A 26,773-nucleotide genomic window follows, 5' to 3' on the forward strand; every position below is an offset into this window, starting at 1 on the left:
CTCTGTCCTTGAAAGGGCAGCTTCTGGGAGAGCCCTCTAAGCCCCACCCGCCTCACAGTGTGTCTATTCTGGGGGAGGAAGGGAAAAGAGATCGTAGGCCACTCTGAGACTCTGTACCTGAAAGGGCAGCTTCTGGGAGAGCTCTCTCAGCCCCACCTGCCTCACAGGGTGTCTGTTATGGGGGAGGAAGGGAAAAGAGATCGTAGGCCACTCTGAGACTCTTTACCTGAAAGGGCAGCTTCTGGGAGAGCTCTCTCAGCCCCACCCGCCTCACAGTGTGTCTATTCTGGGGGAGGAAGGGAAAAGAGATCATAGGCCACTCTGAGATTTTGTACCTGAAAGGGCAGCTTCTGGGAGAGCTCTCTCAGCCCCACCCGCCTCACAGTGTGTCTATTCTGGGGGAGGAAGGGAAAAGAGATCGTAGGCCACTCTGAGATTTTGTACCTGAAAGGACAGCTTCTGGGAGAGTTCTCTCTTCCCCACCCGCCTCACAGGGTGTCTGTTGTGGGGGAGGAAGGGAAAGGAGATTGTAGGCCGCTCTGAGACTCTGTCCTTGAAAGGGCAGCTTCTGGGAGAGCTCTCTCAGCCCCACCCGCCTCACAGGGTGTCTGTTGTGGGGGAGGAAGGGGAAGGAGGTTGTAGGCCGCTCTGAGCCTCTGTCCTTGAAAGGGCAGCTTCTGGGAGAGCTCTCTCAGCCCCACCCACCACACAGGGTGTCTGTTGTGGGGGAGGAAGGGAAAGGAGATTGTAGGCCACTCTGAGACTCTGTCCTTGAAAGGGCAGCTTCTGGGAGAGCTCTCTCAGCCCCACCCGCCTCACAGGGTGTCTATTGTGGGGGAGGAAGGGAAAGGAGATTGTAGGCCGCTCTGAGACTCTGTCCTTGAAAGAGCAGCTTCTGGGAGAGCTCTCTCAGCCCCACCCGCCTCACAGGGTGTCTATTGTGGGGGAGGAAGGGAAAGGAGATTGTAGGCCGCTCTGAGACTCTGTCCTTGAAAGGGCAGCTTCTGGGAGAGCTCTCTCAGCCCCACCCGCCTCACAGGGTGTCTATTGTGGGGGAGGAAGGGAAAGGAGATTGTAGGCCGCTCTGAGACTCTGTCCTTGAAAGGGCAGCTTCTGGGAGAGCTCTCTCAGCCCCACCCGCCTCACAGGGTGTCTATTGTGGGGGAGGAAGGGAAAGGAGATTGTAGGCCGCTCTGAGACTCTGTCCTTGAAAGGGCAGCTTCTGGGAGAGCTCTCTCAGCCCCACCCGCCTCACAGGGTGTCTATTGTGGGGGAGGAAGGGAAAGGAGATTGTAGGCCGCTCTGAGACTCTGTCCTTGAAAGGGCAGCTTCTGGGAGAGCTCTCTCAGCCCCACCCGCCTCACAGGGTGTCTATTGTGGGGGAGGAAGGGAAAGGAGATTGTAGGCCGCTCTGAGACTCTGTCCTTGAAAGAGCAGCTTCTGGGAGAGCTCTCTCAGCCCCACCCGCCTCACAGGGTGTCTATTGTGGGGGAGGAAGGGAAAGGAGATTGTAGGCCGCTCTGAGACTCTGTCCTTGAAAGGGCAGCTTCTGGGAGAGCTCTCTCAGCCCCACCCGCCTCACAGGGTGTCTATTGTGGGGGAGGAAGGGAAAGGAGATTGTAGGCTCCTCTGAGACTCTGTCCTTGAAAGGGCAGCTGCTGTAAGAGGGGTGGGGGTGATGATGATAATGATGATGAAGCAGCAAGCCTCAATTCTTGAAAAGCCTGAGACATCTCTGAAAATCTAGCTGGTCTCTATGGAGCTACTGGAGTAAAATTTTGCTGAATTGCAGAAGAAATTCCTTCAAAGAGTTGTGATCCTGTCCTGCTGCAATGCCCACACCCCAATTCTGGCCTTTACGTGAAGCGATTTTCTTCAGTGGGGCTGCCCAACTTATGGAACCGCTGCAGAACAGAACCGAGCCTGAGCATTCCCTGCATGCTGTTGGTGGCGACTATTCCGAACTGCAAAGCAATATTGACTCAAAGCACGTGTGAGGGGAGGGAGGGGGAATGCAAAGCCAACGGCAGCCTGCCCTTAGGAAGGATGACTGAAAGGAGAGCAACAGTGCCACCTGCAGGTAAGATGGAAAGAAGATATTGGATTTCTATCCCGCCCTCCACTCCGAAGAGTCTCAGAGCGGCTCACAATCTCCTTTCCCTTCCTCCCCCACAACAGACACCCTGTGAGGTGGGTGGGGCTGGAGAGGGCTCTCACAGCAGCTGCTCTTCCAAGGACAACCTCTGCCAGAGCTATGGCTGACCCAAAGCCATTCCAGCAGGTGCAAGTGGAGGAGTGGGGAATCAAACCCGGTTCTCCCAGATAAGAGTCCGCACACTTAACCATTACACCAAACTGGAAAGATGATATTGGATTTGTATCCCGCCTTTCACTCCGAATCCCAGAGCGGCCTACAATCGCCTTTCCCTTTCTCCCCCACAACAGACACCCTGTGAGGCGGGTGGGGCTGAGAGGGCTCTCCCAGAAGCTGCCCTTTCAAGGACAGAGTCTCAGACCGGCCTACCATTTCCTTTCCCTTCCTCCCCCACAAGAGACACCCTGTGAGGTGGGTGGGGCTGAGAGAGCTCTCCCAGAAGCTGCACTTTCAAGGTCATTCAGAGCAGCCTAAAATCTCCTTTCCCTTCTTCCTCTAAAACACACCCTGTGAGGCAGGTGGGGCTAAGAGAGCTCTCTCAGAAACTGCCCTTTCAAGGACAGTCTCAGAGCGGCCTACAATCTCCTTTCCCTTCCTCCCCCACAACAGACACACTGTGAGGTGAGTGGGGCTGAGAGAGCTCTCCCAGAAGCTGCCCATTCAAGGACAGAGGCTCAGAGCGGCCTACAATCTCCTTTCCCTTCCTCCCCCAAAAGAGACATTCTGTGAGGTGAGTGGGGCACAGAGAGCTCTCCGAGAAGATGCCCTTTCAAGGACAGAGTCTCAGAGCGGCCTACAATCTCCTTTCCCTTCCTGCCCCCTGCCAGAACGCTGCTCATTCTACTACACAAGGGGAAATCCCAACATCAAAAATTTGGCAGGTTATGGCGCCTCAGAAAGATGGTCTCCACCGCCTGCACATCAAAAATTAGCGAAGTGGCAGCACAGTGCACAAACAGAACATAAAGACAACTGCGCAATACCAATCCACTGCTACAGCAAAGTAAACCAAAAGTTCTTCTATTGTCCTTCCGTTATTTGGACACTTATACTAATCATCAGTGGCGCAGAGTGGTAAAGCTGCAGTACTGCAGTCCGAGCTCTCTGCTCACGACCTGAGTTCGATCCCAGCAGAAGCTGGTTTCAGGTAGCCGGCTCCAGGTTGACTCAGCCTTCCAGCCTTCCGAGGTCGGTCAAATGAGTCCCCAGCTTGCTGGGGGGAAAGTGTAGATGCCTGGGGAAGGCAATGGCAAACCACCCCTAAAAAGTCTGCTGTGAAAACGTCATGATGCGATGTCACCCCAGAGTCAAAAATTACTGGTGCTTCTACCTTTTTTAAAATACTAATTATTAGGTATCGCTGGACCTTTTGCTAAGTTGTTCACGATATATGTTTACTGAGACAATAGAAGAGTTTGGAGGATATACTGCTAAATCAGTGGATTAATAGCACACAGCTGTTTTTCTGTTCTGTTCATCCAAATTAACCAGCACAAGCCGGAAAGCGAGGTTGCAGCGTTAGGAGTCAAAGAAAGCTCCCTTTCTCAGCTGCGAAGCGTTCGTCTTCTGCTCTATTTATGAAGCAACCCGCAAGAGAACTAAAAAACAAATATTAATAAATACAGGCTTCGGAATCGGCAGTGATCCGGGCTCGTTTCGTTCCCTCTCTGAGTGGCTATTAATGTAAAGAGAAAGCAGGGAACCATAACTGAGGAAAACAAATTATGTACAACTGAAAAGTAAAATTCAATAAATTGCCACTGGGGGATGCCAGGCGTTTAGATTGCAGAAGACGGAGACGGCTCTTGTTCCGACAAGCAATTAATTTGGGTTAACAAAAAGGTTTAACCGCTTTGGCCCACCTGGGATGAGGCAGGAAATGAAGTAAAAATAAACCCGCTCATTCTGGCTACCTAGGGTATGTAAGAAAGCTTAAATACAGATACTGCAGCAAAAAAATATTTTAAAAATAAAATGGAAACCTGGACCTGGGCAACTCCACACAACCCCCTTTACTGCCCACCCTCCATTAAAACATAGCAGAGGGTCTCTTCCAGGTGGCTCAAGCAAGCGAGTGAAGCTGCAAATTGTGCTGACGAGAATCTAAATCCTGTGACTGACGTAACTTGAACAGGTTTGATTCCCCACTCTTCCACTTGCAGCTGCTAAAATGACGTTGGGTCAGCCATAGCTCTGGCAGAGATTGTCCTTGAAAGGGCAGCTTCTGAGAGAGCTCTCTCAGCCCCACCCATCTCACAGGGTGTCTGTTGTGGGGGAGGAAGGAAAGGGAGAGTGTAGGCCGCTCACTGTCCTTGAAAGGGCAATTCTGGGAGAGCTCTCTCAGCCCCACCCACCTCACAGGGTGCCTGTTATGAGGGAGGAAGGGAAAGGAGATTGTAGGCTGCTCTGAGACTCTGTCCTTGAAAGGGCAGCTTCTGAGAGAGCTCTCTCAGCCCCACCCATCTCACAGGGTGTCTGTTGTGGGGGAGGAAGGAAAAGGAGAGTGTAGGCCACTCTCTGTCCTTGAAAGGGCAATTCTGGGAGAGCTCTCTCAGGCCCACCCACCTCACAGGGTGCCTGTTGTGAGGGAGGAAGGGAAAGGAGATTGTAGGCTGCTCTGAGACTGTCCTTGACAGGGCAGCTTCTGGGAGAGCTCTCTCAGCCCCATTCACCTCAGAGGGTGTCTGTTGTGGGGGAGGAAGGGAAAGGAGATTGTAGGCTGCTCTGAGACTCTGTCCTTGAAAGGGCAGCTTCTGGGAGAGCTCTCTCAGCTCCACCCGCCTCACAGGGTGTCTGTTGTAGGGGAGGAAGGGAAAGGAGATTGTAGGCTGCTCTAAGACTCTGTCCTTGAAAGGGCGGCTTCTGGGAGAGCTCTCTCAGCTCCACCTTGAAAGGGCAGCTTCTGGGAGAGCTCTCTCAGCTCCACCCGCCTCACAGGGTGTCTGTTGTGGAGGAGGAAGGGAAAGGAGATTGTGAGCCACTCTGAAATTCAGAGTGGAGGGCAGGACATAAATCCAATGTCATATTATTATTATTACATTGTAATATATAACGAAATAATTATACAACTCATGGCCCGGTTGCTAAACAGGCCATGGACCGATACCGTTCCATGGCCCTCTAAGCCTCCAATCCCTGCCTTCGCTCTATGAATCTGTCTGCCTCCTAGCCTCTGGGCTTCATTACTTGCCACGCAGGAGGAGGAGTTCGGGCTACAGCCCGCCACCATGGACTTCTCCTTCTCCAACAGGCCTCTTATAAAACTCACACATCTTCTGCCCTTAGCATGAGTTGAAAGCAGGAAAAAAACGTGATGTAATAATGAAAATAATTTAACCAAATTCAAAATCAGTAGGCGACAAAAGTTTGCTTTAAACAACGTGAATTCCACACAGTGCATTCATTCGAAACTCAACTGGGTGATCAGTTCAATAACATTCCATGGCAAATTGCATTTAAGCACGCATCCAATGTGTTACAGAAATTAATTCCACAAACAAAGTGCTAAGTGCAGAAGAAAATGCTTGTATAATAAAGTGCCAAAATGTATACGTTAGTCCATTTCATGAAGACTCCATAGTATCCACTTCTGGCTTCCGACACCCCTCTTTGATAAAGAGATTGGAAATGGCGCGGCAAGCTAATAGCTGGCTCCCGGTTCCATCAGAGCTGGATACGATGGAGTCTTCATGAAATGGACCCATTGGCCACAACCACTCAATGGAACCTGCACGTTTAGAGGCAGTCTATCTCTAAATCCTAGGCGCAGGGCTTTTTTTTTTGCAGCAGGAGCTCCTTTGTGTATTAGGCCACGCCCCCCCGATGTAGCCAACCCTCCAAGAGCTTACAGGGCAGGGGTGGAATTCTAGCAGGACCTCGTTTGCATCTTAGGCCGCACCCCCCTGATGTAGCCAATCCTCAAGAGCTTACAGGGCAGGGGTGAAATTCTAGCAGGACCTTGTTTACATCTTAGGCCGCGCCCCCCTGATGTAGCCAATCCTCAAGAGCTTACAGGGCAGGGGTGGAATTCTAGCAGGACCTCGTTTACATCTTAGGCCACGCCCCCCTGATGTAGCCAATCCTCAAGAGCTTACAGGGCAGGGGTGGAATTCTAGGAGGACCTCGTTTACATCTTAGGCCGCACCCCCCTGATGTAGCCAATCCTCAAGAGCTTACAGGGCAGGGGTGAAATTCTAGCAGGACCACGTTTGCATCTTAGACCACACATCCCTGATGTAGCCAATCCTCCTACAGCTTACAGTAGGCCCTGTAAGAAGAGCCCTATCAGCTCTTGGAGGATTGGCTACATCAGGGGTGTGTGGCCTAATATGCAAAGGAGCTCCTGCTACAAAAAAGCCCTACCTAGATGTCAGAGAGATGGAAGGTGCGAAAGCCCTGGGGCGTATCCCCTTCTCCAGTGGGCTTCCCAGAGGCACTCTGGCTGAGACAGGAAGCTGGACGAGACGGATCTAAAACGATCCAGCCGTTCCAGACTTGTGAACCCACAGAGGCGTCTTTTGTAACGAGCCGCAGCTCTCAAGCCACAACACAGCTGCCGCCACCACCACCAAAGCAGTGCAGAAAAGAGCAGACCGCGACGCCTCGCCTACCCTGACAGAGCTGTTTTCAAACATCTCCACAGTCATCTCCTCCTCCTCCTCTTCCTCCTCCTCTTCCACCGCCATGGCCGGGAACTTCTCGTTCTCGCAGAACTGGAGGAAGATAGGGGCGCGGGTCGAGTTGCGCTGGATCTCCACCCTCAAGATGCCGTCTCGCGGCCACTTGTCCCGGACGTGCTCCAAGCAGTTGATCGGGGAGCGGGAGAAGGCGATGTGGATGTAAGCCAGGATGAAGAGCACAAACAGCGCCTGGCAAAGAAAAGACACGGGGGTGGGGGTTAGGACAGCCGGCTGTGTGGCCTCTCCTCCTTCTCCCCAGAAACTCTGATCGTGGGAATTAAGCCAGGCGCCTTTCTGGTTGCCTGTGGCAAACAAGAAGACGACCACAGATACATACCCCGCCCTTCTCTCTGAATCAGAAACTCAGAGCGGCTTACAATCTCCTTCCCTCACAACAGACACCCTGTGGGGCTGAGAGAGCTCTCCCAGAAGCTGCCCTATCACAGACAGAGGCTCAGAGCAGCCTACAATCGCCTTTCCCTTCCTCCCCAACAACAGACACCCTGTGAGGCAGGTGGGGCTGAGAGAGCTCTCCCAGAAGCTGCCCTTTCAAGGACAGAGTCTCAGAGCAGCCTTCAATCTCCTTTCCCTTCCTCCCCCACAACAGACACCCTGTGAGGCAGGTGGGGCTGAGAGAGCTCTCCCAGAAGCTGCCCTTTCAAGGATAGAGCTCAGAGCGGCCTGCAATCTCCTTTCCCTGCCTCCCCCACAACAGACACCCTGTGAGGCAGGTGGGGCAGAGAGAGCTCTCCAGAAGCTGCTCTTTCAAGGACAGAGTCTCAGAGTGGCCTACAATCTCCTTTCCCTGCCTCCCCCACAACAGACACCCTGTGAGGCAGGTGGGGCAGAGAGAGCTCTCCCAGAAGCTGCCCTTTCAGACAGAGGCTCAGAGCAGCCTACAAACGCCTTTCCCTTCCTCCCCCCCAACAGACACCCTGTGAGGCAGGTGGGGCTGAGAGAGCTCTCCCAGAAGCTGCCCTTTCAAGGATAGAGCTCAGAGCGGCCTACAATCTCCTTTCCCTTCCTCCCCCACAACAGACACCCTGTGAGGCAGGTGGGGCAGAGAGAGCTCTCCAGAAGCTGCCCTTTCAAGGACAGAGTCTCAGAGCGGCCTACAATCTCCTTTCCCTGCCTCCCCCACAACAGACACCCTGTGAGGCAGGTGGGGCAGAGAGAGCTCTCCAGAAGCTGCTCTTTCAAGGACAGAGTCTCAGAGTGGCCTACAATCTCCTTTCCCTTCCTCCCCCACAACAGACACCCTGTGAGGCAGGTGGGGCAGAGAGAGCTCTCCCAGAAGCTGCCCTTTCAGACAGAGGCTCAGAGCAGCCTACAAACGCCTTTCCCTTCCTCCCCCCCAACAGACACCCTGTGAGGCAGGTGGGGCTGAGAGAGCTCTCCCAGAAGCTGCCCTTTCAAGGATAGAGCTCAGAGCGGCCTACAATCTCCTTTCCCTTCCTCCCCCACAACAGACACCCTGTGAGGCAGGTGGGGCAGAGAGAGCTCTCCAGAAGCTGCCCTTTCAAGGACAGAGTCTCAGAGAGGCCTACAATCTCCTTTCCCTTCCTCCCCCACAACAGACACCCTGTGAGGTGGGTGGGGCTGAGAGGGCTCTCCCAGAAGCAGCCCTTTCAAGGACAGTGTCTCAGAGAGGCCTACAATCTCCTTTCCCTTCCTCCCCCACAACAGACACCCTGTGAGGCAGTTGGGGCAGAGAGAGCTCTCCCAGAAGCTGCCCTTTCACAGACAGAGGCTCAGAGCAGCCTACAAACGCCTTTCCCTTCCTCCCCCACAACAGACACCCTGTGAGGCAAGTGGTGCTGAAAGAGCTCCCCCAGGAGCTGCCCTTTCAAGGACAGAGTCTCAGAGCGGCTCACAATCTCCTTTCCCTTCCTCCTGCACAACAGACACCCTGTGACGTGGGTGGGGCTGAGAGGACTCTCACAGCAGCTGCCCTTTCAAGGACAACTCTGTGAGAGTTATGGCTGACCCAAGGCCATTCCAGCAGCTGCAAGTGGAGGAGTGGGGGATCAAACCCGGTTCTCCCAGATAAGAGTCCGCACACTTCACCACTACACCAAACTGGGATGATACAATGCTGCATTTATTTCTATTATTACATTTTAATATGTAATGACATAACGATCGAATTCATCCCAATGCAGAATCAGTGGAGCCCTGAGCTTGTTTTCCTGCAACTAGGTGCTCTGGTCACCTCCTGTGCGGCCTGGTTGCTAAGAGGCCACGGACCAGGACCAGTCCATGGACCGGGGGTTGGGGAACCCTGCTTTAAATCACTTCTCCAAGCCAAGCCAGCCGGCGGGTTGGAGAATGCATTTGAAGTTAAAGTTCCTTTCTTTTCCCTTCCTCCCCCCCAAGTATTTGCCTTCCTTCCATCCTTCCTTGCGGCTCTCAAACGTCTGATGTATGTTCTCTGTGGCTCTGATGTTAAGCAAGTTTGGGGGAGGGACAGTGGCTCAGTGGTAGAGCATCTGCTTGGGAAGCAGAAGGTCCCAGGTTCAATCCCTGGCATCTCCAAAAAAGGGTCCAGGCAAATAGGTGTGAAAAACCTCAGCTTGAGACCCTGGAGAGCAACTGCCAGTCTGAGAAGACAATACTGACTTTGATGGACCGAGGGTCTGATTCAGTAGAAGGCAGCTTCATATGTTCACCTGTGCAATAAATTAATTAGCCAGGTAAACGTGGGCAGGTAAGCTAGCAAAAGAATGCTGGGGATGGCACAAGACATGCTTCTGGGCTTGGACTTAAGCATTTCTTGCCCCAACATTCTGAATCAGTTACTTCTAGAAAAGCGGTCCCCAATTTTTTTGGCACCAGGGATGATACAATTTTGCACGTTATTTTGGTGTGGTGTGCAGGCTCTTATCTGGGAGAACCAGGTTTGATTCCCCACTCCTCCCCTTGCAGCTGCTGGAATGGCCTTGGGTCAGCCAGAGCTCTGGCAGAGGTTGTCCTTGAAAGGGCAGCTGCTGTGAGAGCCCTCTCAGCCCCACCCACCTCACAGGGTGTCTGTTGTGGGGGAGGAAGATAAAGGAGATTGTAGGCCGCTCTGAGACTCTGTCCTTGAAAGGGCAGCTTCTGGGAGAGCCCACTCTGAGACTCTGTCCTTGAAGGGAAAGCTTCTGGGAGAGCTCTCTCAGCCCCATCTGCCTCACAGGGTGTCTGTTGTGGGGGAGGAAGGGAAAGGAGATTGTAGGCTGCTCTGAGATTTGGAGCGAAGGGCAGGAAATAAATCCAATGTTGTCTTATTATTATTAAAGGTAAAAAGGTAGTCCCCTGTGCAAGCACCAGTCGTTTCTGACTCTGGGGTGACGTTGCTTTCACAATGTTTTCACGGCAGACTTTTTATGAGATGGTTTGCCATTGCGTTCCCCAGTCATCTACACTTCCCACCCCCCCAAGCAAGCTGGGGACTCATTTGATCGACCTCGGAAGGATGGAAGGCTGAGTCAACCTCGAGCCGGCTTCCTGAACCAGCTTCCACCAGGATCGAACTCAGGTCGTGAGAAGAGCTTAGGACTGCCGTACTGCAGCTTTACCACTCTACGCCACAGGGTTCTTCTCATAATTATTACTACATTGTAATATATAATGAAATAATTATATAACTCCTGGCCTGGTTGCTAACAGGCCGCAGACTGGTACCGGTCCATGGCCCGGGTGTTGAGAACCCCTGTTCTAGAAGAGTCCTCGTCTGGAGACCATGATAACCACAAAGTAGCTCGAACCTCAGGCAAACGTTGAAGGGGAGGGGGCTGGCATGAGCCTCATGCCAAACCAAGTTGGTGGCCCTGCACGGCTGGCCGCTTTCCCTTGTTAAAAATTTCAGTCTGGGGTCCTAAGAGCCAGTTTCGTGTTGTGGTTAAGGGCACGGAGTCTTATCTGGGAGAACCGGGTTTGATTCCCCACTCCTCCACTTGCACCTGCTGGAATGGCCTTGGGTCAGCCACAGCTCTGGCAGCAGTTGTCCTTGAAAGGGCAGCTTCTGGGACAGCCCTCTCAGCCCCACCCATCTCACAGGGTGTCTGTTGTGGGGGAGGAAGGGAAAAGAGATTGTAGGCCATAGCTCTCACAGAGTTGTCCTTGAAAGGGCAGCTCCTGACGAAACTCTCTCAGCCCTACCCACCTCACAGGGTGTCTGTTGTGGGGGAGGAAGATAAAGGAGATTGTAGGCCACTCTGAGACTCTGTCCTTGAAAGGGCAGTTTCTGGGAGAGCTCTCTCAGCCCCACCTGCCTCACAGGGTGTCTGTTGTGGGGAAGGTAGAGGAGATTGTAGGCTGCTCTGAGACTCTGTCCTTGAAAGGGCAGCTTCAGGGAGAGCTCTCTCAGCCCCACCCGCCTCACAGGGTGTCTGTTCTGGGGGAGGAAAAGAAAGGAGATTGTAGGCCACTCTGAGCCTCTGTCCTTGAAAGGGCAGCTTCTGGGAGAGCTCTCTCAGCCCCACCTGCCTCGCAGGGTGTCTGTTGTGGGGGAGGAAGGGAAAAGAGATTATAGGCCGCTCTGAGCCTCTGTCCTTGAAAGGGCAGCTGCTGTAAAAGCACTCTCAGCCCCACCCTCCTCACAGGGTGTCTGTTGTGTGTGGGGGGGGGAGAAGGTAGAGGAGATTGTGACTGCTCTGAGATTCAGAGTATAGGGCGGGATATAAATCCAAAATCATCATCATCATCATCTTCTCTGTTAGCAAGGACCCAGCTGTTGGCATCTCAGCCCTGGGGTGGGCTTCCTTCTGCAACTGTAGCCCCCCCTCCCCCCATGGAGGAAAGCGAGCTCTCCCAGGGACAAAGGAGGCCGCCCGGCTCGCTGCAGGTACCAGGGAGTATCCCTCTGTATTTGGGAAGAGCAGGAACTCCTTTGCACATTAGACTACACACACCCCTGATGTAGCCAATCCTCCTGGAGCTTACAGCAGGGGTGTCAAACTCATTGTAGTTTTATCATTTTTATTGGTTTTAACTACAAAAGGAAGAAGCATAAGTACAAAAAGGGGGGGGGGGGGAAGGCCATATACAGAATGGGAAAAACAGAAAAAAAGAAAAATACAAATCTATCAGTTTTGATTCTACCTCCAAACAAAATATCCAATTCGTTCTACCTGCAAGTATAGAGTTCTCCATATATTTTGCCATCTTTAGTCTTTCATTATAAAACGTTGTCACTAAACTACTATCTGCAATACAAGTCTAAGCAATTCTTCTTCAACACATATAAGTATAAACAAGTCCGAGTAATCTCAACACAGAACTTGCTGCTTTGGTTTAACTGTGTTGAAAACACAGACTAGTTTGCTAGTTTAACACTATCCTCATTAACGGAGACACAAAAAATTCATATCTTTATCCTTAAGAGGTTAAAAGGAAAATACGACATAGCGTTTTGTCGATCTCAATATAAACACAAGCTCCTTTGTTATGAGGGCCGGATCTGACAAAAATGAGACCTTCTTGGGCTGGGCCATGTCGGGTTGGGCTATTTTGGGCTGGGCCATGCGTGTACCTATTGAAGATTAGGTTGCAGAGATATAATGAGCCCCGTGGCGCAGAGCCCTCTGCTCACGACCTGAGTTTGATCCCATCGGAAGCTGGTTCAGGTAGCCGGATCCAGGTTGAATCAGCCTTCCATCCTTCCGAGGTCAGTAAAATGAGGACCCAGCTTGCTGTGGGGAAAGTGTAGAGGACTGGGGAAAGCAATGGCAAACCACCCCGTAAAAAGTCTGCCGTGAAAATGTCGTGATGCGCCGTCACCCCAGAGTCGAAAACAACTGGTGCTTGCACAGGGGACTACCTTTACCTTTTTCAGCAGAGATATAAACTTTATAAAGGAGACAAGCACAATTAAATAATTTTTAAAAAATAAACTTAAAGCATGCTTGTTGGTCTTAAAGGTGCTTTCTTTGTATCTCTCCCATGGAATCCAGGGAACTGGGCAAAGGAAGCTCTGGCTCCTTCCTTCCTTCCTTCCTTCCTTCCTTCCTTCCTTCCTTCCTTCCTTCCTTCCCCAGGGGACTTGTGGAGGAAGAGCCTCAGCCAGTAGAAGGAAGAGAGGCTTGGCTCAGTAGCTCTGCTGTGCGATCAAGAAAGCCTGGCAAAGCAAGCTTTTCCTCTCCCCTTCCTCCCCAAGGGAGAAGCCTCAGCCTGTGGAGAAAACAGAGGTTTTGCTCTGTAGCTCCTGAGCAAGCCTTGCAAAGCAAGCTGTGATGCAGAAGGGAGCAAGAGAGAGGGAGAAGCAGATGACAGCCAGTTGCTCAGGGTCTGACAGGAGCCCTCCGGGGGCCTGATTCAGCCCTCGGATTGCATGTTTGACACCCCTGGCTTCCAGGGCTCTTTGTACAGGGCCTACTGGAAGCTCCAGGAGGATTGGCTACATCAGGGGGGAATGGCCTAATATGCAAAGGAGGTCCTGCTAGAATTCCTTACAGGGCTCTTCTCAGAGAGCCTACTGGAAGCTCCAGGAGGATTGGCTACATCAGGGGGGAGTGGCCTAATATGCAAAGAAGGTCCTGCTAGAATTCCTTACAGGGCTCTTCTCAGAGAGCCTACTGGAAGCTCCAGGAGGATTGGCTACATCAGGGGGGAGTGGCCTAATATGCAAAGGAGGTCCTGCTAGAATTCCTTACAGGGCTCTTCTCAGAGAGCCTACTGGAAGCTCCAGGAGGATTGGCTACATCAGGGGGGAGTGGCCTAATATGCAAAGAAGGTCCTGCTAGAATTCCTTACAGGGCTCTTCTCACAGGGCCTACTGTAAGCTCCAGGAGGATTGGCTACAGGGGGGTGTGGCCTAATAGGCAAAGGAGGTCCTGCTAGAATCCCTTACAGGGCTCTTTGTACAGGGCCTACTGGAAGCTCCAGGAGGATTGGCTACATCAGGGGTGTGTGGCCTAATAGGCAAAGGAGGTCCTGCTAGAATCCCTTTCAGGGGTCTTCTCACACGGCCTACTGGAAGCTCCAAGAGGATTGGCTACATCAGGGGGTGTGGCCTAATAGGCAAAGGAGGTCCTGCTAGAATTCCTTACAGGGCTCTTCGTACAGGGCCTACTGGAAGCTCCAGGAGGATTGGCTACGTCAGGGGGGCATGGCCTAATAGGCAAAGGAGGTCCTCCTAGAATTCCTTACAGGGCTCTTCTCACAGGGCCTACTGGAAGCTCCAGGAGGACTGGCTACATCAGGGGGGAGTGGCCTAATATGCAAAGGAAGTCCTGCTACAAAAGAAAGCCTTGGGTAAGAGCACACTGGGGGCTGGCATTCCAGGAGAAAGACCAAAGAGCAAAACGGACAGCGCGGTGAGCAGTTCGCCTTGCCTAACGTCGTTTCACAACCACGCAACTCGGCTGCGTGTTTTCAAAATCGCCGCTGCCGCTGTGTAAGTGAAATCAGTGTGTTTGCAAGAAATCAGCACGCTACCTTTTGTTTTCCTTTCTAATGAAATCCGTGCTTTCAAAGTATATTTCGCCAAGGTCGTCTAACCGGGCAGCTGACTGAATCCTTCTTTCAGGACTGGCCAGGTGGACCCCCCCAACCACGGACTGCTGCCGGCCCAGACCCCTTGCTGCCCCATCTCCAAAATACAGCACACCCTGTACCTCTCCAAACAGGGGAGAAACAGGCCCATAAGAGAAAGCTGTCAAGGCTAATGTGCTGGCCTAGACAGCCACCTAGTGGCTGACGGTGGAACTTCGGCTCCGTCAAAAGCCACCCGTGTTTGGATCGCTGGTACAGATTGCTCTGAATTAAAATCATAAGAGTAACAGAGTTGGAAGGGACCTCCAGGGTCATCTAGTCCAGGGGTGGCCAACGGTAGCTCTCCAGATGTTTTCTGCCTACAACTCCCATAGCCCCAGCCAGCATGGCCAATGGCTGGGGCTGATGGGAGTTGTAGGCAAAAAACATCTGGTGAGCTACCGTTGGCCACCCCTGATCTAGTCGAACCCCCCTGCACAATGCAGGACACTCACAAAGACATCCCCCTAAATTCACAGGATCCTCCTTGCTGTCAGATGGCCATCTAGCCTCTGTTTCAAAACCTCCAAGGAAGGAGAGCCCACCACCTCCCAAGGAGGAAGCCTGTTCCACTGAGGAACCGCTCTAACGGTCAGGAAGTTCTTCCTCATGTTGAGCCGGAAACTCTTCTAATTTAATTTCAACCCCTTGGTTCTGGTCCTACCTTCTGGGGCCACAGAAAACAATTCCACACCATCCTCTCTATGACAGCCCTTCAAGGACTTGAAGATGGTGCTCCTATCACCTCTCAGCCACCTCCTCTCCAGGCTAAACATCCCCAGCTCCATCAACCTTTCTTCATAGGACTCGGTCTCCAGACCCCTCACCATCTTTGTCGCCCTCCTCTGGATCCGTTCCAGCTTGTCTAGATCCTTCTTAAAATGTGGTGCTCAAAACTGAACACAATACTCCAGGTGAGGTCTTATCCTAAACTGAGTTAGTGTGAGCTAGCTCACAGTTTGTTAGCCCCTGGCTCACGTATCTGTGTCTTAGCTCAGGAAAAATGGCCCCAGGGCAAAGTAATTTATGCACAACTTGAATGCCAGTAGCTCGCGGAGTAGAATTTCTGGTCACAAGATTCCAAGGCTTAGAGTAATGCCCAGGAAGCTGTTTCCTTTTTTAAAACACTTCAACGGCTGGCTTGCTCTCTTAGGGGCACCAAACAACCCTCTTCTTGTACGTGGACAAAAAAGCAAGGAGTCAGCCATAAGAGCATAAGAGAAGCCATGCTGGATCAGGCCAATGGCCTATCCAGTCCAACATTCTATGTCACACAGAGGGCAAAACCCCAGGTCCCATCAGAAGGTCCATCAGTGGGGCCAGGACACTAGAAGCCCTCCCACTGTTGCCCCATCCCCAGGCACCCAGAGCATCACTGCCCCAGACATAAGAGAAGCCACATTGGATCAGGCCCATCCAGTCCAACACTCTGTGTCACACAGTGGCTGAGAGAGCTCTCCCAGAAGCTGTCCTTTCAAGGACAGATTCTCAGAGTGGTCTACAATCTCCTTTATCTTCCCCTTACACACACACACACACACAACAGACTCCCTGTGAGCAGGTGGGACTGAGAGAGCTCTCCCAGAAGCTGCGCTTTCAAGGACACTCAGATCGGCCTAAAATCTCCTTTCCCTTCTTCCCCCAATACACACCCCGTGAGGCAGGTGGGGCTCAGAGAGCTCTCCCAGAAGCTGCCCTTTCAAGGACAGTCTCAGAGCGGCCTACAATCACCTTACAATGACTGCCCCAAACAGAAGAACATAAGAGAAGCCATGTTGTATCAGGCCAGTGGCCCATCCAGTCCAACACTGTGTGTCACACAGTGGCCAAAAAACCCAGGTGCCATCAGGAGGTCCATCAGTGGGGCCAGGACACTAGAAGCCCTCCCACTGTGCCCCCCCCAAGCACCAAGAATACAGAGCTTCACTGCCCCAGACATAAGAACATAAGAGAAGCCATGTTGGATCAGGCCAATGGCCCATCCAATCCAACACTCGGTGTCTCATAAGAACATAAGAGAAGCCATGTTGGATCAGGCCAATGGCCCATCCAGTCCAACATTCTGTGTCACATAAGAACATAAGAGAAGCCACGTTGGATCAGGCCAGTGGCCCCTCCAGTCCAACATTCTGCGTCACATAAGAACATAAGAGAAGCCATGTTGGATCAGGCCAGTGGCCCATCCAGTCCAACATTCTGTGTCACATAAGAACATAAGAGAAGCCATGTTGGATCAGGCCAATGGCCCATCCAGTCCAACATTCTGCGTCACACAGTGGCCAAACAACCCAGGCGCCATCAGGAGGTCCACCAGTGGGGCCAGGACACCAGAAGCCCTCCCGCTGTGCCCCTGGGCTACAGACAATACATTACCCTGGGTCATAAAGAGTGTCACTGGTTTGGTATACTACACTTATCTCCTTCCAACAAATAATAACTTCCCCCACCACATGCTAAAGACATCTGTGAGACACTGGTGGTCTGGAAACTACAATGCTTCTATGCCCTGCGGCTTTATCTACTGTCTATTATTGGGGGGGGGGGGGGGGGGGAAATCACACACGCAAAATGAAACCAGAAAAATAAATATTGATAATTCCTTGTGTATCTGTGCGACTGCTTCTCCTCTTATGACCCCCCGGGACAGCTTCGATCAGCATGGCCATTTGCAGGTGGCGCTCCCCAACTGGGCAAAATCAACAACTGCCTTCTTGGTTGTAGCCCCCACCTTGTAGAACAGCGTGCCTGGAGTGGTCAGGAAGGCTCTGGTTCTCCTGGCTCTGTGACCAATGCAAAACTGGATCACTCGGGATGGCTTTCTTTTTTGATTTTAAAGGAGGCAATAGGACCCTGCTCCAATGAAATGGTTGACAGGGCTTTTTTTGTAGCAGGAACCGCTTTGCATATCGGGCCACACCGGCCTGATGTAGCCAATCCTCCTGGAGCTTACAGTAGGCCCTGTACGAAGAGCCCTGTGAGGAATTCTAGCAGGACCTCCTTTGCATATTAGGCCACTCCCCCCTGATGTAGCCAATCCTCCTGGAGCTTCCAATAGGCCCTGTGAGAAGAGCCCTGTAAGGAATTCTAGCAGGAGCTCCTTTGCCTATTAGGCCACACACCCCTGATGTAGCCAGTCCTCGTGGAGCTTCCAGTAGGCTCTGTGAGAAGAGCCCTGTAAGGAATTCTAGCAGGACCTCCTTTGCATATTAGGCCACTCCCCCCTGATGTAGCCAATCCTCCTGGAGCTTCCAGTAGGCTCTCTGAGAAGAGCCCTGTAAGGAATTCTAGCAGGACCTCCTTTGCATATTAGGCCACTCCCCCCTGATGTAGCCAATCCCCCTGGAGCTTACAGCAGGCCCTGTACGAAGAGCCCTGTAAGGAATTCTAGCAGGACCTCCTTTGCCTATTAGGCCACACACCCCTGATGCAGCCAATCCTCCTGGAGCTGACAGTAGGCCCTGTACGAAGAGCCCTGTAAGGAATTCTAGCAGGACCTCCTTTGCCTATTAGGCCACACACCCCTGATGTAGCCAGTCCTCCTGGAGCTGACAGTAGGCCCTGTACGAAGAGCCCTGTAAGGAATTCTAGCAGGACCTCCTGTGCCTATTAGGCCACACACCCCTGATGCAGCCAATCCTCCTGGAGCTTCCAGTAGGCCCTGTACGAAGAGCCCTGTAAGGAATTCTAGCAGGACCTCCTGTGCCTATTAGGCCACACACCCCTGATGCAGCCAATCCTCCTGGAGCTGACAGTAGGCCCTGTACGAAGAGCCCTGTAAGGAATTCTAGCAGGACCTCCTTTGCCTATTAGGCCACTCCCCCCTGATGTAGCCAATCCTCCTGGAGCTGACAGTAGGCCCTGTACAAAGAGCCCTGGAAGCTCCTGAAGGATTGGCTACATCAGGGGTGCGTGGCCTAATAGGCAAAGGAGGTCCTGCTACAAAAAAAGCCCTGGTTGAGAAAGATACTTTGGTAAAGGAAGTGGGACCACGGACAATACCACTGTGAATAGTACATACTGCCTCCTGTGCCGCTGAAGGTGTTGTGTTAAATCCTTGTGTTTTGTTTCAGCTCTGTTACCAGAGCTCTGCAATTCAAGCCTCTATTGCTTTGTCTACTGGATTATCTCATTTTTGTTGACTTAAATCACCTAGCACTGCAAAACCCACATTAACTCACAATAAGAAAGGCAAACTGAGAGCCAGTTTGGTGTAGGGATTAAGCATGTGGACTCTTATCCGGGAGAACCAGGTTTGGTTCCCCACTCCTCCACTCGCAGCTGTGGAATGGCCTTACACAAGAACATAAGAGAAGCCATGCTGGATCAGGCCAATGGCCCATCCAGTCCGACACTCTGTGTCATACAGTGGCCAAAAAACCCAGGTGCCATCAGTGGGTCCATCAGTAGGGCCAGGAGACTAGAAGCCCTCCCACTGTGCCCCCCAAGCACTAGGATACAAAGCATCACTGCCCCATACAGAGAGTTCCAACAATACACTGTGGCTAATAGCCACTGAAGGACCTCTGCTCCATATGTTTATCCAGTCCCAACAACGTTTTATTTTCGATATAAACTTTCACGTGCTTGTACACTTCTTATACCATGAATAACACTTTGTTGGTCTTAAAGGTGCCACTGGACTCAAACTTTCTGTTGCTGCTTCACACCAACACAGCTGAATCTATCGTAAAGGTAGTCCCCTGTGCAAGCACCAGTCATTTTGACTCTGGGGTAACGTTGCTTTCCCAGCGTTTTCACGGCAGACTTTTTACGGGGTGGTTTGCCATTGCCTTCCCCAGTCCTCTACGCTTTCCCCCCAGCAAGCTGGGGACTCATTTGACCGACCTCAGAAGGATGGAAGGCTGAGTCAACCTCGAGCTGGCTACCTGAAAACCCAGCTCCCACCAGGGATCGAACTCAGGTCGTGAGCAGAGGGCTCAGACTGCAGTACTGCAACTTTACCACTCTGCGCCGCTACACCGAACTGGCTCTCAGTTTGCCTTTCTCACTGTGAGTTAGTTATCCAAAAGACAGGTCTGAATAACTATTCCTGTTGAACACCCAGTCCATACACAATTGCTGTCTATGGATACAGTTGATACAGTTCTAAGGTCCACGATCCATTAACCGGAGGTGGACTTTTATCATAATGAACGTCATAATGTCGTAACATGAGTCTTTTAGCTGCAGTGAAAGCACGAAGGGTCCGTTTCTCTTGGCCGCTGGTTAGCCTCCAAGAGAAAGGCAGATAGTTTGAAAGGTACATAAGAATCCTCAAAAACCAATGAACATTCTAATACAAAATTGATATGGATAATAACTTCTTGCAGAAAACAAGAAACGACTTGGCACGCCCAAAGCAGATGTTTAAGGGATGCGTCCTGTGAGTTACAATGCCAACAATTAGACACATCATTCAGTTCTTTACTAAAAGGTCACTGTGGTGCCCACTATATCCTAAACATATTTTGGCTGAATAAGCCTCAACTGAAGATTCATCGAGAGAGTAAGTATAGACTTCCAAGGCCATATCCCAGGGGTGGCCAATGGTAGCTCTCCAGATAGTTTTTTTTTTTGCCAAAACTCCCATCAGCCCCAGCCAGCATGGCCAATGGCTGGGGCTGATGGGAGTTGTAGGCAAAAAACATCTGGAGAGCTACCATTGGCCACTCCTGCCATATCCCATTGCTTTGCCAAAAAAAGGACTATCTAACTCAGAGGTGTCAAACATGTGGCCTGGGGGCCAAATCAGGTCCCTGGAGGGCTCCTATCAGGCCCCCGAGCGACTGGCTGTCATCCGCTTCCTTCTCCCTCTCTCTTGCTCCCTTCTGCATCTCAACTCGCTTTACAAGGCTTGCTCAATCACACAGGAGCTACAGAGCAAAATCTTGATTTTCTCCATTGGTTTAGGTTCCTTTCCCTCCTGGTTTCCTGGGGAGAGAAGGAACGAACCAGAGTTTCCTTTGCCCAGTGCACTGGATGCCATGGGAGAAAAACAAGTGCTAATGTTTTAAGCATGTTTTATTTTAAGGTTTTTTTGTTTAAAAAGTCATGTTTGTCTGTGTCCTTTAAGAAGTTTGTATCTCTGCTACCTAATTTTAAATAGGCACACACATGGCCCGACACGGCCCAGCCCGGTCCAGCAAGGTCTCATTTATGCCAGATCCGGCTCTCATAACAAATGAGTTCTGAATCTGTTCTGAAATGAATTTTTAACCAGAACTTAAAAGCCATAATCCAGGCTCTGGTTTCTAGAAGGTGTAAACCTAGCTCTGCACAAATGGATGAGTAGAGGACACATTTGGGAGCACCTGAAATCTGACGGCAGAATGAGGATTGCACATTCTCCACGCAGGCACTAAAAGGCTCCAATGTTCCTACATGTGTTGCAAAGTTCTTAGCAGAAGCCTATAAAATCAAATCTAGGCATACTACTGTATTTTAATTGCTGGGTGTCTACTTTTGATTAGTATAATTGGCTGCTATTTTAATTGATTGCTTTATGTATCTTTCTTACTATATTTCAGGCCTTTGTAGCTACTTTTGATTGTGAATCATTATTGCTCTTATGCCAATAAAGGTCTGAACTGAACAAATCAGTGCAACATCCCTGATCTTAAGTGCGCGGACTCTTATCTGGGAGAACCGGGTTCGATTCCCCACTCCTCCACTTGCACCTGCTGGAATGGCCTTGCGTCAGCCATAGCTCTCGCAGGAGTTGTCCTTGAAAGGGCAGCTTCTGTCAGAGCTCTCTCAGCCCCATCTACCTCACAGGGTGTCTGTTGTGGGAGGAAGAAGGGAAAGGAGATTGAAGGCCACTCTGAGACTCTGTCCTTGAAAGGGCAGCATCTAGAAGAGCTCTCTCAGCCCCATCTACCTCACAGGGTGTCTGTTGTGGGAGGAAGAAGGGAAAGGAGATTGAAGGCCACTCTGAGACTCTGTCCTTGAAAGGGCAGCATCTAGAAGAGCTCTCTCAGCCCCACCCAACTCACAGGGTGTCTGTTGTGGGAGGAGGAAGGGAAAGGAGATTGTAGGCCGCTCTGAGACCCTGTCCTTGAAAGGGCAGCATCTGGGAGAGCTCTCTCAGCCCCACCCACCTCACAGGGTGTCTGTTGTGGGGGAGGAAGGGGAAGGAGATTGTAGGCCGCTCTGAGAGACTGTCCTTGAAAGAGCAGCTTCTGGGAGAGCTCTCTCAGCCCCACCCACCTCACAGGGTGTCTGTTGTGGGGAAGGAAGGGAAAGGAGATTGTGAGCCAATCTGACACTCTTTGGAGTGGAGGGCGGGGTATAAATCCAGTATCATCATCTAACTCCTTATTCCATTCATTTCTAAGTCTCTGCACGTCATATCTGTTAATCGACATCAAATACAGATAAACACATATTATAGGTTTCGTTTTCTGCTATGATTCAATTAGCATTTCTAAGAAGAAAGGGGATTCTAAGACACTTAAAAGTTGTATTTAGATTTGGACATCCCTCCAAGTAGTAACTGGCATGCCAGTTGAAAGATCAGCATAACCGGACCTCGGATTCAGCAGGAGCTCCCAGGAGCACAGCTCCTGAACCTTTCTGACACCCCCCCTCCTCCCCACCTACCTTGTCCATTGAATAGGAGGTGCAGCTGCATAACAATCCTTGGATTAGGAGAGCGGGCAGCCAGCCAGTCACCAAGGGCTTTGCCATGTCCCCAGCAGCCTTCATTACCCCCTGGAGAAGCCTGTGGCACCTTTTCTCCACTTCTTATTTTGGGCGGCGGGGGGCTTGCTGCCCTTTTGACTGGGGTGGGGAGGCTGGCCCGGGAGAGCCCCAGGAGATCGAGGCCTGCTTGGGCTGGCTGGATCTCTAGCCAGCCCAAGCAGGCCTCGCTCACCCAGGGCTCTCCTTTCTTGCATCGGGTTGCTTTTGGCTGGGGGGGGGGGCAGCATATGCTAATGAGCTCCACCACCTATTTTTCTACAAAACGACCCCTGAGCATAACTAGACCGCCGCAGGCAATTCCACAGTGCAGAAATGGGCAGGTAGTATCTCCAACCCCACCCTTTCCCTTCCCTGCCTACCCTTTGCCTCCTTTCTCTTATACTCTGTTCAGGAGAGGGGGTAACTACAGGGTAGGTATGACGACTGGGCACTAGAATTGATAGACTGCGTGGTGTTTTACGCCGGAATGTACTGAAATACTACTCTGTCCGCAATTCTAATGCTTTTCAATAAAACTCGCTGGTTATTCCAATTGCTTACATCTGCTTTCTGTTCGAAGCCTCCTTTTAAGCTCCATCACTTTTCACTTGGATCTCAAACTCTAGGCCGCGTTGGCCAAACTTGGAGCCGCGTGTGGCTCTTTCACACATATTGGGCGGCTCTCTAAGCCCCCGCCGCCTCATCAGCCAGCCAGAAGAAGGCCTTTGTCTCTTTAAATCACTTCTCCAAGCCAGCCAACAGCTTGGAGAAGGCATTTAATGTTAAAGTTGCTTTCTTTCCACCTCCACCTCCCCCATCTATTTGCCTTCCTTCCTTCCGGGTTCCCTCCCTCCCTTCATTCCTTCCAGCTCTCAAGCATCTGACGTTCATGTCTCGTGGCTCTCAAACATCTGAGGCTTATTCAACATGGCTCTTACGTTAAGCAACTTTAGCCGCTCCTACTCTAGAGCAAACATGATCGGTTCCCTCTGCGATCAGACCCAAGTCCTGTTCACACAGACAAGGAAGTTTAGGCACGTTCCTCTGAGCACATTTGGCAACTGTTCAACATTTTATTACGTTTCAAACAAGGAGGGGGTATAGGGAGGGGGGAAAGGAAGGGAAAAGGTTGGGGAAAGATAATTTAAAAATACATTTCAGTTTTTCTTTGTTTCTCCAGCTAAGTATCAGTTCCTTAAACACGGGGTGGCCAAACTTGCTTAATGTAAGAGCCACATAGAATAAACGTCAGAAGTTTGAGAGCTGCAAGACATGAACATCAGATGTTTGAGAGCCACGAGGGAGGGAGGGAGGAAAATAGATGAGGGAGACAGGAAAGAGCCACAGGCGGCTCCCAAGCCACACTTTGGCCACCCCTGCTTAAACATATCTTTGCTCTCAAACGAATTAATACTCTCTAATTATACTATATACAAAGTAGACTCAATAACAATTGCCCAACTCATACGCTCATATAGTTTTCAACCCAAGTATAGAAAGACTGCCACAAGTCTGGCAACAGCAGGCTAACAGACTCTCATCCGCTGTGCTCAATGACCTACATGCCATCCCAGACATGCCCCAAACACTCCTCTTCGTTCTCACAGTTCCTAATCTGCTGCCCGTTGGAGACTTCTCTCGCCCTGCTTCTTTCCTGCCAATCATAAGAGAAGCCATGCTGGATCAGGCCAGTGGCCCATCCAGCCCAACACTCTGTGTCACATAAGAACCTAAGAGAAGCCATGTTGGATCAGGCCAATGGTCCATCCAGCCCAACACTCTGTGTCACACAGTGGCCAAAAATCAGGTGCCATCAGGAGGTCCATCAGTGGGGCCAGGAGACTAGAAGCCCTCCCACTGTACCCCCCAAGCACCAAGAATACAGAGCATCACTTGCCCCAGACATAAGAACAGAAGAGAAACCATCTTGGATCAGGCCAGTGGCCCATCTAGTCCAACACTCTGTGTCACACAGTGGTCAAAAAAACCCCAGGCACCATCAGGAGGTCCACCAGTGGGGCCAGGACTACTAGAAGTCCTCCCACTGTGCCCCCCTCAAGCACCAAGAACACAGAGCATCACTTGCCCCAGACATAAGAACATAAGAGAAGCCATCTTAGATCAGGCCAATGGCCCATCCAGTCCAACACTCTGTGTCACACAGTGGCCAAAAAATCCAGGTGCCATCAGGTCTATCAGTGGGGCCAGGACACCAGAAGCCCTCCCACTGTTGCCCTCCCCTCAAGGACCAAGAATACCGAGCAGCTTGTGCCCCACGAGTTCCATCTATACATTGTGGCTAACAGCCACTGGGGGACCTCTGCTCCAGATGTTTCTCCAAACCCTTCTTGGAGCCATCTATGCATATAGCTGTCGCTACGTCCTACGGCAATGGATTCCACTTCTTCCCCCTGCCCCAAGTTCCTTCTGAAAAATCTAATCCTCCAAAGCCACTCCAGAGTGCACATGGACACATAAGGCTGCCTTATACCGAAGCAGGCCATTGGTCCATCAAGGTCAGTATCAGCTACTCAGATTGGCAGCCGCTCTCCCCAGGACAGGAGGGTCTGGCGTGACATGGTCCATGAGGTCGCAAAGAGTCGGACTCGGCTGTGCGACTGAACAACAACAAAAAGTCTGAAGAAGTGAAGTTTCGGAAGAAGTGAACAGTGACTCACAAAAGCTCATACCCAGCCACAAATTTTAATTCCCAGTAGTAATGTATGGCTATGAGAGCTGGACCATAAGGAAGGCCGAGCGCAGAAGAATAAATGCTTTCGAGCTGTGGTGCTGGAGAAGACTCTTGAGAGTCCCTTGGACTGCAAGAAGATCCAATCAGTCAGCCCTAAGGGCAATCAACCCTGACTGTTCCCTGGAAGGTCAGATGCTGAAGCTGAAGCTCAAATACTTTGGCCACCCAATGAGAAGGGAGCACTCACTGGAGAAGACCCTGACGCTGGAAAAGACACCACCCTGCCAACAAAAGTCCATATAGTCAAAGCGATGGTATTCCCAGTAGTAATGTATGGCTGTGAGAGCTGGACCATAAGGAAGGCCGAGCGCAGAAGAATAGATGCTTTTGAGATATGGTGCTGGAGAAGACTCTTGAGAGTCCCTTGGACTGCAAGAAGATCCAATCAGTCAGCCTAAGGGAAATCAACCCAGACTGTTCCTTGGAAGGCCAGATGCTGAAGCTGAAGCTCAAATACTTTGGCCACCCAATGAGAAGGGAGCCCTCCCTGGAGAAGACCCTGATGCTGGGAAAGACAGAAGGCCAAAGAAGAAGGGGACGGAAAAAGAGGAGATGGCTGGACAGCGTTACTGATGTAACAAACACAAATTTGAGCAGACTTCAGAGGATGGTGGAAGACAGGAGGGCCTGGCATGACCTGGTCCATGGGGTCGCAGAGTCGGACTCGACTGTGCGACTGAACAACAACAACACAAAAGGCGCTACGAAAGCAAAAGGTCCATCTAGTCCAGCTTCAGGTTTCCAAGTGGGGTTGGCTGGCCTGATTGTGAAAGACTGCCTCTCTACATGGAGGCTCCACCGCATTCCAGGAAGTCCAGCATCCTGTTTACAAGCACCTGCCAGCAGGAGGACTGCACGCAAGCCTCGAGGTCACCAGGCCACCTCTCCTGCTTCCCTTCCTCAAGGCAACTGAGAATGAGGCTGCACCTGAACTTGGAAGCTCAGAAACAGCGTTTAATTACCGTGGGTAATAGCCTTTAACGCATGGGTGGCCAAAGCCGCTTAACGTTAAGAGCCATGTAGAATAAACGCCAGATGTTTGAGAGCCGCAGGACACGAACATCAGATGTTTGAGGGCAGGAAGACAGGCAAGTAAATAGATTGGGGGGGGGGAAGGGGGAGAGAGGGAGAGGGGGAGAGAAAGCAACTTTAACTTGAATTGCATTCTCCAAGCTGCCAGCTGGCTTGGCTTGGGGAGGTGATTTAGCCGCCCTGAGCCTGCTACGGCGGGGAGGGCAAGATATAAATTAAATATTATTATTATTATTATTATTAGAGAGAGAAATGCCTTTTCCAAGTCAGCTGATGGGGCAGTAGGGACTTCGAGAGCCACGTAAATATGTGGGAAAGAGTCACACTTTGGCCACGCCTACTTTAATGGATCTCGGCTCCTCAATCAACATATCTTTCCTTTCCTTTTAATAGCACCCTTCCAACATCCCTCACAACAGTCTGTGGGGGCAAATTCCGTAAGACAGTTACACTACGCACCTCTCCTAATTTCTTCAGTTCCTGACCACTCCCCTCTCCTCTTTCCATGTTCCTAAAGCAGCAGTTCACATAATCTAGATCAGCTGTTCCCAAACCCCTAGTTCATGAACCGGTACCGGTCCATACCCTGTTAGCAACCGGGCCGTGAGTTGTATGATTATTTCATTATACATTACAATATAACAATAACAACAACAATATTATGACAACACTGAATTTATATCCTGCCCTCCACTCCGAATCTCAGAGCAGCTCACAATCTCCTTTCCCTTCCTCCCCCACAACAGACACCCTGTGAGGTAGATGAAGATATTGGATTTATATCCTGCCCTCCACTCCGAAGAGTCTCAGAGCGGCTCACAATCTCCTTTCCCTTCCTCCCCCACAACAGACACCCTGTGAGGTAGATGAAGATATTGGATTTATATCCCACCCTCCACTCCGAATCTCAGAGCGGCCTACAATCTCCTTTCCCTTCCTCCCCCACAACAGACACCCTGTGAG

At 51.2% G+C, this 26,773-nt stretch overlaps 1 protein-coding gene across 1 annotated transcript in view; it reads right to left on the reverse strand.

Annotated features, from left to right (window-relative positions):
• Window positions 1–26,773, reverse strand: part of TMEM259 (transmembrane protein 259) — a 71,419-nt gene that overhangs the window by 41,619 nt on the left and 3,027 nt on the right. Inside the window, exon 2 of the mRNA XM_060232824.1 lies at window positions 6,766–7,023. Within this exon, the coding sequence (XP_060088807.1) occupies window positions 6,766–7,023 (258 nt within the window). The remainder of the gene's footprint in view (window positions 1–6,765; window positions 7,024–26,773) is intronic.

Source organism: Heteronotia binoei, chromosome 2 (genome assembly GCF_032191835.1).
Source record: "Heteronotia binoei isolate CCM8104 ecotype False Entrance Well chromosome 2, APGP_CSIRO_Hbin_v1, whole genome shotgun sequence".
Taxonomy (NCBI): domain Eukaryota; kingdom Metazoa; phylum Chordata; class Lepidosauria; order Squamata; family Gekkonidae; genus Heteronotia; species Heteronotia binoei.